The 12,444-nt window shown below is 33.8% G+C and overlaps 1 protein-coding gene across 1 annotated transcript in view; it reads right to left on the bottom strand.

Moving 5' to 3' along the window:
• LOC136040344 (major facilitator superfamily domain-containing protein 6-A-like) overlaps positions 1-12,444 on the bottom strand; it is a 69,518-nt gene that overhangs the window by 34,479 nt on the left and 22,595 nt on the right. The window contains exons 4-5 of the mRNA XM_065724583.1: positions 10,869-11,111; positions 4,656-5,055 (exon numbers count right to left, since the gene is read on the bottom strand). Coding sequence (XP_065580655.1) covers positions 4,656-5,055; positions 10,869-11,111 — 643 coding nt within the window. The remainder of the gene's footprint in view (positions 1-4,655; positions 5,056-10,868; positions 11,112-12,444) is intronic.

Here is a 12,444-nt window from a genome sequence, read left to right as displayed (position 1 = left end):
GACAAATTTTTCACAGGCTTGCAACTTTTGATGGGTTCATTAGACCTGATCAATTTTCTTTATTTTTTGAATAAGCATCAAAGTTTGGTTCTTTTGATGCGTCCATTATTATTGAGCCTTTCTTTCTTAGAGTTTCGGTTACTATTGAACCACATCACTCCTTACTTATAGTTCATTACCACGAACTGCTTTATGAAATTCCCTCAATTTCAAAACCACTAACCAAAAACTAAGATTCTGAGAAACTTTTCCTAGTTTTGGAAAAAGAGGGATAAAAGGGAATCGGGGTTAGGGAGAATTAATACCCCATCAAATTCATGAGATCAAAGAGCCTCATTACATAGGTTTCAAACTCTCATTATAAAAAAAAATAAGGCATTTCATTTTTTGGACTATGACGATAATGGGTACGAATTTATTCTAACGGAAATTAAAAGCTCTAGTTCCCTTTTTAAGTGATCAAAAAATTTGGATTGCCCCTAGGCCCCCTCCCACGCTCATTTTTTCCCCAAATTCACCAGATCAAAATTACGAGATAGCCATTTTATTCACCGTAGTCGAAAAACCTAATAACTATGTCTTTGGGGACGACTTACTCCCCCAAAGTCCCCGTGGGAGGGGCTGCAAGTTACAAACTTTGACCGTTGTTTACATCTACTAATAGCTAATGGGAAGTGTACAGACGTTTTCAGGGGTATTTGTTTGGTTTGAGGGGGAGGGGAGAAGCTGATGGGGGCTGTACGTGGGAGGATCTTTTCATGGAAGAATTTATCATCGGGGAAGAGAATTTCAATGAAGGGGGCGCAGGACTTTCTAGTATTTAAAAAAAAACAATGAAAAATAAATAAATGAAAAGTTTCTTCAACTGAAAGTAAGGAGCAGAATTAAAACTTAAGACGAACAGAAATTATTACACATATAAGTGGTTCGCCTCCTCGGAATACCTTGCTCTTTACGCTAAAGTATTTTTAGTAATTAAACTATTTATTCTTCGGCCTTTGTGATTCAAGGGTAATTCTTAAGGAATTGGGACAAAAATCAAAGTTTTAGTGCAATGACCGAGGTATTGACGAGGGGGTGAACCCCCTCATATATATAATAAAAACGTACGATAGAAGTTCTTTACATAAGTTAACCCGTAAGCTACGTATACCACTTACTAATGAAAACGTTCGTAAAAAATTAAAAGTTTTAGTTGCCTTTTTAAGCATTAAAAAACTTGGAGGGCAACTAGGCCTCCTCCCCCACTCCTTTTTTTCAAAATCTTCCGATTAAAACTATGACAAAGCCATATAACCAAAAAATAATAATGTGCAAATTTCGTTTTAATTATTTATGTGCGGAGAGCCAAAATCAAAACATGCATTAATTCAAAAACGTTCAGAAATTAAATAAAAATAAAACGAGTTTTTTTTTTACTGAAAGTAAGGAGCGACATTAAACTTAAAACGAACAGAAATTACTCCGTATATGAAAGGGGCTTCCCCTCTTCAATGCCCCACTCTTTACGCTAAAGTTTTTTACTGTTTTAAAATGTAGAGTTAAGAGAAAGAGTCAAACTTTAGCGTAAAGAGTGGGGTGTATTATGACAGCTTAGATGTAGAGGGTGCCAAATTATTATGAAGTGGCTACTTCATAGTGGCTACTTAATACTAAATTGCTTCTAAATTGCTATTAAATTAACTACTAAATTGCTTGAAGTGGCTTCTTAGACAGATAATAAATTTAACAGAATTGAAAAATGTATTTCCCCTTTCCGGTTTCAAAAACCAGAATGAAACCGTGAGGTTGAAGAAAAAACCCATGGTTTTGTGAGGTTGAGGCAAAGAAGCACTATACAACTTTTATTTTCAATCTTCATTTCACTCTTCATGAAATTATCAAACAGTTCGTGGTAACGAACTGTAGTAAGGAGCGACCCGGCTCAATAGTAACCGAAACTCTAAAAAATGGAATTTTGATACCAATAGTTACATCAAAAAAATTACATTTTAATTCTGATTTTAAATATATAGCTTTCATCAAGATTAGTCTTATCTATCAAAAGTTACGAGCCTGAGAATATTTGCCTGATTTTAGAAAATAGGGGAAAACACCCCCCTAAAAGTCATACAATCTTAACGAAAATCACACCATCATATTCAGCGTATCAGAGAACCTTATTTTAGAAGTTTCAAGCTCCTATCTACAAAAATGTGGAATTTGGCATTTTTTGCCAGAATACAAATCACGGATGCGTGTTTATTTGTTTGTTGTTTTTTTTGTTTTTTTTTTTCAGGGGTGATCGTATCGACCCAGTCGTCCTAGAATGTCGTTAGAGGGCTCATTCTAAAGGAAATGAAAAGTTCTAGTGCCCTTTTTAAGTGACCAAAAAAATTGGAGGGCACCTAGGCCACCTCCCACGCTCATTTTTCCCAAAAGTTACCGCCTCAAAATTCTGAGACAGCCATTTTATTCACCATATCCGAAAAATCTAATAACTATGTCTTTGGGGATGACTTACTACCCCGCAGTCCCCGTGGGAGGGGTTGCAAGTTACAAACTTTGACCTGTGTTTACATATAGTAATGGTTACTGGGAAGCGTACGGACGTTTTCTGAGTTTTTTTTTGGTTTGGGAGGGAGAGTTGAGGTGGGGGGGGGGGGGGTTTACGTGGGAGGATCTTTCCATGGAAAAACTTCTCACGGGGGAAGAGACTTTAAATGAAGGGGGCGCAGGATTTTTTTGCATTATTTAAAAAAAACAATGAAAAAATAAATATGAAAAGCTTTTTTCTACTGAAAGTCAGGAGCAGCATTAAAACTTAAAACGAGCAGAAATTATTGCGCATATGAGGGGCTTACCTCTTCGTAATACCTCGCTCTTTACGCTAAAGTATTTTTAATGATTTCAACTATTTATTCTACAGCGTTTGTGATTCAAGGATCATTCTTAAGGATTTGGGACAGAATTTAAGCTTTAGTGTAAAGAGCGAGGTATCCGCGAGGGGTGAACTTCCTCATATACGCAATAAATATATACGAACATAGAATTTTGTTACGTAAGTTAATTCGTAAAATACGTATATTTTTTACTAATGAAAATGTTCGTAAAACAATTTTAAGTTCTAGTTGCCTTTTTAAGTGATCAAAAAATCGGAGGGCAACTAGGCTTCCTCCCTCTCTCCTTTTTTCTCAAAATCTTCCGATTACAACTATGAGAAAGTCATTTAGCCAATAAGAAAATTAATATGGAAATTTCGGTTTAATTATTTATGTGCGGAGAGCCACGATCAAAACATGCATGAATTAAAAAATGTCCAGAAATTAAATAAAAAAACAAGTTTTTTTAAACGAAAGTAAGGAGCGACATTAAAACTTAAATTGAACAAAAATTACTCCGTATATGAAAAGGGCTTTTCCTCCTCAACGCCCCGGTCCTTACGCTAAAGTTTTATACTTTTTTAAACAGTAGAGTTAAGAGAAAGAGTCAAACTTTAGCGTAAAGAGGGAGGCGTTGAGGAGGAAAAGCCCTTTTCATATACGGAGTACTTTCTGTTCGTTTTAAGTTTTAATGTCGCTCCTTACTTTCATTTAAAAAAAAACTTGTTTTTTTATTTAATTCAGTGGTATAGAACTGCACATCAGCTGCAATGAAGGAGGACTAATGGATTTTATTGTGTTGGGGAGTATTTGTAAATCCTTCTAAAATTCCATTTTTATACCAAATCTTCAAACTTTCAGTGAGTCCCCATATAAACATATAAGGGGCGGGAAGAAGATGGTAGAATTTACCCAAAATTTCCATTCATGCTCAGGAACGTTTTTGCACTAAATTTGTCACAGGAATGTTGCAGGGTGACAGCTCTCCTCTTACTGTAGAAACATTTTAATCATAATGATCATAATTTAATCATAATGTCCTTTTTGGCCAACCGTCTGGAGCTACATGGAAAGTAGGTCGTCCTCTTCTGAGATGAGAGGATGTCATAAGTAAAGATTTAAAGGAATTGGGAACTTCATGGGAGGGTGTGAAGAGGGAGGCCTCTAATAGATTGAGTTGGAGGAGGGTGCGTAGCTGTGTTGACCTCAGGCAGCTTAGTGCTGCAGTGAGTTATTAGTAGTAATAGCAGTATTTTAATCATAAGACACATTTTTGCCTTATTAATACAAAATAGGAGAAGTATAAAGGGAAGCATGACGAGCAACATAAAAAAAAATTGGAAGGGAAGGGGTAAGTGCTACTATGAGCTATGCTTTACGTGGATTTAAATGGGAGTGATTCTCATTTGTCTTCTTTAATAAATTTTTAATGTCTTCTTAATTCCCAGGGCTATGTGTATGTGTGGGGAGGGGGCGGATCCAAGAAAGGAAACATCATGAAAAAATTAGCAAATTTACCGTGTGCGAGAAAGACTCACATTGTCTGCGGTTAGAAGAAAAGCAACAATGAGAATCAATATATAACAACCTGCAACGTAGCTGCGCCGTACAGTATATATATATATATATATATATATATATATATATATATATATATATATATATATATATATATATATATATATATATATATTTTTTTTATATATATATATATATATATATATATATATATATATATATATATATATATATATATATATAAATATATGTATTTTATAAATAATTCACACTTACTGAATGAGGGAATATCCAACAAGTCTCACAGCATACGTCAAAAATGCCAAAATTATAAGATTAATTTCACCAACTTTGTTCATGATCCACTTGGAAGAATACATAAATGGTATTCCAGTGATAGAACTTGCAGTTACCGTTAAGCCAAGCAAATAAGTTGGAGATTCCAAATCTTTCAGGAAAATAAAGAGGAAGGATTCAATGAATCCCCACATAGAGCCAAGAACTATCATCATTACAATAAAAACATCAACATCGGGTAGTTTTATTAGTCTTTGAACATTTTTCACAAATTTGTCCTCGGCCTTTTCAATAAGAAGCTCAACTTTGAAGAGGCTCAACATCGTCAAAAGAATGAGAAAGTCACTAATGTAGAATGTGATGGAATAGTCTGCAAAACCTAAAATAAAAATCATATGGTCGCTACTTCGTATTGTTGCAAAAAATATAATTTGAAAAAGATCTTATTTTTTTCTTTTTTTTACTTGTTTTCTTGTGATTTTCAAAGGAGCTTAATAATGTTACTCAGCAAAAAAAAACCTAAAATACCGTGTTTGAACCATTGAATTTGTTGAAGTTTTTACTTTTAATCAAGCGATATGAAAATTATAAAATAAAAAAATATTATGTTTATAAAATATAGTGTAAAAATATAGAAATATAAAAAAGACCATAAAATATCATAAAATACATAATATTATAAAAATATAATGTAAAAAAGATCTTTATATTTTTTAGATTTATTACTTGTTTTCTTGTGATTTTTAAAATAGCTTCATAATGTTCCTCAGCAAAAAAAAATCTTAAAAACCCCTGTTTGAACCATTGGATTTTTTGAAGTTTTTACTTTTAACCAAGTGATAATATACGCAAGGACTTAGGATGAAAAATAGATTCGTTTCTCGCGGAAAATATAGTTTCGCTGTATTTTATTCTGAAACTTTATTAAAAAAAAAAAACAAAGAAATCAGTTTCATCTTTTAACAGTTTGAAAATCTCATTCTTAGCCCACTATTTTAATCAAACAGTTCGTGTTAACGAACTGTAAGAAGGAGCGACCCGGCTCAATAGTAACCAAAAGTCTAAAACATGGAATTTTGATACCAATAGCTACATCAAAAGAATTGCATTTTAATGCTGATTTTAGATATATAAGTTTCATCTAGTTTAGTCTTATTCATCAAAAGTTACGAGCCTGGGAAAATTTGCCCTATTTTAGAAATAGGGGGAAACACCCCCTAAAAGTCATACAATCTTAACGAAAATCACACCACAGATTAAGCGTATCAGAGAACCCTATTGTAGAAGTTTCAAGCTCCTATCTGCAAAAATGTGGAATTTTGTATTTTTTGCCAGAAGGCAGATCAAGGATGTGTGTTTATTTGTTTGTTTTTTTTTTTGTTTTTTCCTAGGGGTGATCGTATCGACCAAGTGGTCCTAGAATGTTGAGAAAGGGCTCATTCTAACGGAAATGAAAAGTTCTAGTGCACTGTTTAAATGACCAAAAAAATGGAGGGCACCTAGGTCCCCTCCCCCCTAATTATTTTCCCAAATAACTGGTAAAAATTCTGAGATATCCATTTTATTCATCGTAGTCGAAAAACCTTATAACTATGTCTTTGGGGACGACTTACTCCCCCACAGTCCCCGTGGGAGGGGCTACAAGTTACAAACTTTGACCAGTGCTTACATATAGTAATGGTTATTGGGAAGTGGGCAGACGTTTTCAGGGGGATCTTTTGGTTGGGGGAGGGGTTGAGAAGAGGGGAATATGTTGGGGGAACTGTCCATCGAGGATTATGTCATGGAGGAAGAAAATTTCCATGAAGGGAGCGCAGGATTTTCTAGCATTATTAAAAAAAAACAATTAAAAAATAAATGTGAAAAGGTTTTTCAACTGGAAGTAAGGAGCAGTATTAAAACTTAAAACGAGCAGAAATTATTACCCATATGAGGGGTTCACCTCCTCCTAATACCTCGCTCTTTACGCTAAAGTACTTTTAGTAATTTCAACAATTTATTATACGGCTTTTGTGATTCAGGGGTCATTTTTAATGAATTGGGACAAAATTTAAGCTTTAGTGTAAAGAGCGAGGTACTGACGAGGGGGTGAACTCCGTCATATATGTAACAGAAACATGAGAATACAAAAGTTCGTTACGTAAGCTAATTTATAAGTTATGCATATTTTTTACAAATAAAAACATTCGTAAAAAACTAAAAGTTCTAGTTGCCTTTTTAAGTAGCCAAAAAATCGGAGGGCAATTAGGCTTCCTCCTCCGCTCCTTCTTTTCTCAAAATCATTCGATCAAAACAATGAGAAAGCCATTAAGCCAAAAAAAATGGAAATTTTCTTTTAATTATTCCTCTGCGGAGAGCCAAAATCAAAACATGCATTGATTCAAAAACGTCCAGAAATTAAATAAAAAAAACAAGTTTTTTTAACTGAAAGTAAGGAGCGACATTAAAACTTAAAACGAACAGAAATTACCTCGTATATTAAAGGGGCTGCTTCCTCATCAATGCCCCGCTCTTTACGCTAAAATTTTGTACTGTTTTATAAAGAAGAGTTGAGAGAAAGAGTCGAACTTTAGCGTAAAAAGCGGGGCGTTGATGAGGAAGCAGCCCCTTTCATATACGAAGTAATTTCTGTTCGTTTTAAGTTTTATGTCGCTCCTTACTTTCAGTTAAAAAAACCTTTTTTTTTATATTTAATACTACATTCAAAGGCTAGAGAAAAATGCAAAAAACAATAGCGTAGAAAATACTTCTTTAAGGTCTACTTTAAAAGACAATATAGTCTTCAAGTAGAGTAGTATTCACGTAGTCTATTGAGTAGTCTACAAGTAGAATACTTCAAGTAGAATACCAGTTGCTATTCAGTCTCTGACCTGTTAAGACCAATTTATTCTCTTAAAAGAATTAATAACCAGTTTTTGAACAAGCGTGGAAAAACGATTATATTCTGAATCAATTAGAGACTAAATTTATTATGTTGTAACAAAATATTACCTGAATGAATTCGACCTAACGCGCGTCCGTACCTGCCTTGATGTACTTTTTGTTCATATATTAGCCAAGATTGATTGGAAGATTAAAAATTGTAGTGAGTTTTCTATGACAAATTAAAAAAAAAAAGGGAAAATAAAAATTGAAGCTTTTATGACAGTAGTGCTGGACTGAGTAGTGATTGATTAAAGCTGTTTGTCGTGGTTATGTTAAAGCTTAGATAAAAGCTTTTTAAGTAGGCGATTTGCAATTTTTGGTTCCCCTTCCACCCCTTTTTGGTGCTGTATGGAAAAAGGAAGAAGGTCAAACGGGGAGATGAACCTATGGGGATTACATCGGCATCTGATAATTCAATGTTGAATGACTCCAGCTCGTCTGATTCAAGAAGAGTAGAAACTATTTCGCTGAGGTTATTTCGCTGAGGTTCAGTTTTTCTGAACGAAAAAGTGAATCTTCATTGCCCATTTAGAGCTACATACCGGAAAAGAAACTCACCCAAAAAACCTTGAATAAGTTTATCGCTTTTAAAATCTATCAAGGAAAAAAATCGACTCTATAAGATAAAAATGAAATACTGCTCAGCTCATAATGTACAGCGATTCAAAAATAATAAAAATTTGCTGGTTAAAATTCTTAGAACAAATGAACAAATTTATTATGAAAATTCATTTAAAAAATTCGGATTTACCTCGGACTACATGGAAATCAAACAAGCAAAAATTTGAAACAATACTAAGACATCACACCCTGAAGTGATCATAAATGAAAGTGGTGTTGAATTGAAGGGGAAGGATGTTGTTGCAGATTATTTTTGTAATTACTTTTCCCATTTTTGTGCTACTGCTGATCTGGAATCCCCTGAGTCTTTTTTTGGTTCATATAAAGATTATACACCGTCATCCAAAAATTCTAGTATGTTCCTGGCCCCTGTTACTTTCGGTGAATTTCAGAAAGTAATTACGAATTTAAAACGTGGCAATTCCCTATGTCTAGATGGACTCTCCATAAATATTCTGAAAGAACTTGCTTGTGTAATACATGTCCCATTGCTTCGTATTTTAAACGTATCTATATCATCAGGGATCTATCCAGAAGTATGGAAATCTGCACGAGTTATTCCAACTCATAAGAAAGGTGATAAGACAGATATAGGCAACTATCACTCAATAGCTATTCTTTCTCCAATATCTAAGGTTCTAGAAAAAATTATTCAAAAGAGAATCGTATCCTATCTTAATAAAAGGAATTTATTTACTAAAAATCAGTTTGGATTCAGGTCGTGTCGTTCCATTGAACAAGCTATTGCTGCGCTAATCTTAGAGATTAATGATTCACTAAATGATGATAATCATGTGTCTACTCTCTTCTATGATATAGAAAATGCATTTGATACGCTAAACCATGAAATCTTGACGGAAAAAATTAATAAAACAGGTATTAGAGGTAAATGCCTAGATCTAATAAAATCTTACGTGCATGATCGAAAAATTCAGATAGAAATAAATGGACATCTGTCAAGCCATATCGTTATTGATGATATTGGAGTCCCTCAGGGATCAGTATTGGGGCCATTACTATTTTTGATCTATATAAATGACCTCCCAAGGTTTTTACCCCAAGATAATAGCTTAGCAGTAATTTTTTCAGATGATACGGCTGTGACAGTAAAAGCTAAAACCCCATTTTTGTTGGTTGAGAAAATGGTGACAGGAATTAAATCTTTGAAGAATGGTTTGGATGTAACTGCCTAGCTCCGAACTTTTCTAACTGAATTCATGATTTTCGGGTGGTCACAGCGGGCGATAAACAAAATTACCATAGATGAGTTAATTGTAAATCAAAGTAGGATAAAAAGAGTACATTCATTTCGTTACCTTAGGATTATTCTTGATGAGCTTTTATCTTTCCGTAAGCATTCTGATTATTTGAGATTGAAACTTGCCCATCACTTAGGTTGTCTTCATAGATTGAACAGGTGTTTCCTTTTTACATCCTTAAAATTTTATACCATTTTCTAATTGAATCATACCTTAATTATAGCCCCATGGTTTATCTCAAAGCATTTATGGTCCATCGGCAACCTCTTCAGATAAATTCAAAATAAGGCAATTAGGATTCTGGGTGCTTTTGTTCATCGCCCTGCGAGACTTCAAAATCTGTCAGAAACCCAAACTTTATATTTTTATTCAATATACTAAATCTCAAACAATTGAAGGACGTGCATACAGCAATGTGGTATTATGATATCCAATCCTCGGCAAATTATTTCCATGATTTGGGTATAATTGGGACTCCCACTTCTCTTGACCACTGCATCCGCTCCAAGAAGTATCGCCCTCTGCCAATCAAACCAGAAAGAGCTAGATTCTCAATCAGATACCAGATTCCTTATATTGTAAATAAACTTAACTTAGTAGAAATGTCCCAAAGTTTCACAGGTCGATTTTCTTTGAAACAAAAATATTTCAAAAATAATTCTTTGCCTGGATGTCGGGATTGATTAATAATAGATTTTAGTATGTATTTTGATGTGGTGTTCTAACGCTGGGATGGCCTCCTCTATTATCTCCTACCTTGTATGTTTTTTGTCTTATTTTTTTTCTCTCTTTGGAATTATTAGTATGACGAGACGTTGTGTTTTTTTTCTATGCATTTGTACTGCCCCAGCCTTACAAGCTCTGCTCTCTGTTGGGGCATAATATTGTTTTTGTATATTTTTAATTTGAATTAATAAATATTGATTGATTGACTGATTGATTGAAGTATAGATGTTTCAGATCAAACCTTAAGGCATGATGGAAAATATTTCTTCCTTTGGATGGCAAAAACAAAATTTCTTGAATTAGATGGTATGTTATACCTTAAAAATTATTTTTGAAGATTCCTAAAATTAAAATACCACTTCAATTCTTTATTTTTGCATAATAATGCCTTTTATTGCAATTTTTTTTTAATTATAAAATAAAAAGTGTAGAAATCCAATTTCAACCCCAACAACTTTGCTCGGGTTGCTCAGATGTGTCTCCTTTTTATTTTATTTTTTCCCTGAGCTGATCATACTGTTTCAATGACCTTAGAATAGTGGGAAAGGACTTATTTTGACTATAACTGAGATATTTACTGCCCCTTTTAAGCAACGATCTCTGATACAAAATCAAGAAACGCCTAGTGGAAACAAATTCACATTTCAATTTTAAAAGGTACCTCTCCATCGGCTCATAAGGTCGACCAGACCACCTGTCAAAGGTGATGCAATTGCAGATCCTAGTGTTGCCCATAATCTCTGCCTACCATATTGACCACCTGTTTCTCGTACTTTACAAAGAGTTGTTGAATCCAGCATTGAGAAGTTGACACCGGTAAATAGTGTTGCGATGGTTCGAAGAAAAAAATATTGCCAGAATCCACGGTTGTGAGCTTTTTCGTCGAAATATGGGTGGTTCAAATCTAAAAAAAAGGAAAGAGATATTAGTTTTGATTTTAACTTCTTATTTCTTCTATTTTTATATCGAAGCTATACAAAGCCATATAAAATATACCACAGCTAAAAAAAGGAAGACATTCGTAATGGCTACATTGCATTACATTAAATTAAAAAACTAGTTTTTTTAACTGAAAGTAAGGAGCGACATTAAAACTTAAAACGAAAAAAAAAATTACTCCGTATATGAAATAGGTTTTCCCCTCCACAATCCCTCGCTCTTTACGCTAAAGCTTTTAATTGTTTTAAAAAGTAGAATTGTGGCAAAGAGTCAAACTTTAGCGTAAAGAGCGAGGGATTGTGGAGGGGAAAAACCCATTTGATATACGGAGTAATTTCTGTTCGTTTTAATGTCGCTCCTTACTTTCAGTTACAAAAATTATTTTTTTTTATTTAATTTCTGAACGTTTTTGAATTAATGCATGTTTGATTTTGGCTCTCCGCACATAAACTATTAAAATGAAATTTGTATATTAATTCTTTTTTTGGCTAAATGGCTTTCACTTAGTTTTAATCAGACGATTTTGAGAAATAAGAGGTGGGGAAGGAGGCTTAGTTGCCCTCTAATTTTTTGGTTACTTGAAAAGGCAACTAGAACTTTTAATTTTTAACGAACGTTTTTATTAGTAAAAAATATACGTAACTTAAGAATTAACTTACGTAACAAACTTTTATATTCTTATATTTTTATTATGTATACGAGGGGGTTTGTACCCTCGTCAATACCTCGCTCTTTACACTAAATCATAAGTTTTGTCCCAATTCTTTAAGAATGACCCCTGAATCAGAAAGACCGTAGAATAGATAGTTGAAATTACTAAAAATACTTTAGCATAAAGAGCAAGGTATTTATCTCCTCCTAAATACCTCGCTCTTTATGCTTAAGTATTTTTAGAACCCCTCATATGCGTAATAATCTCTGTTCGTTTTAAGTTTCAATGCTACTCCTTATTTTCAATTGAAAAAACGTTTTCATGTTTATTTTTTCATTGTTTTTTTATAGTAATGCTAGAAAATCCTTCGCCCTTTTCGTTGAATTTTTCTTCCCCCATGACATATTTCTCCAAGGAAAGATCCTCCCACAAAGCCCCCTCTCCTCAACCCCAACCCCAAACCAAAAAAATCCCTCTGAAGACGTCTGTACACTTCCCAATAACCATTACTATATGTAAACACTGGTCAAATTTTGTAACTTGCAGCCCCTTCCCCAGGGATTGTGGGGGAGTAAGTCACTCCCAAAGACATAGTTAATATGATTTTCGACTACGCGGAACAAAACGGCTATCTCAAAACTTTGAT

This window comes from Artemia franciscana, chromosome 20 (assembly GCF_032884065.1).
Source record: "Artemia franciscana chromosome 20, ASM3288406v1, whole genome shotgun sequence".
In the NCBI taxonomy this organism is placed as follows: Eukaryota; Metazoa; Arthropoda; class Branchiopoda; order Anostraca; family Artemiidae; genus Artemia; species Artemia franciscana.
This window is presented reverse-complemented; position numbering and strand designations above follow the sequence as displayed.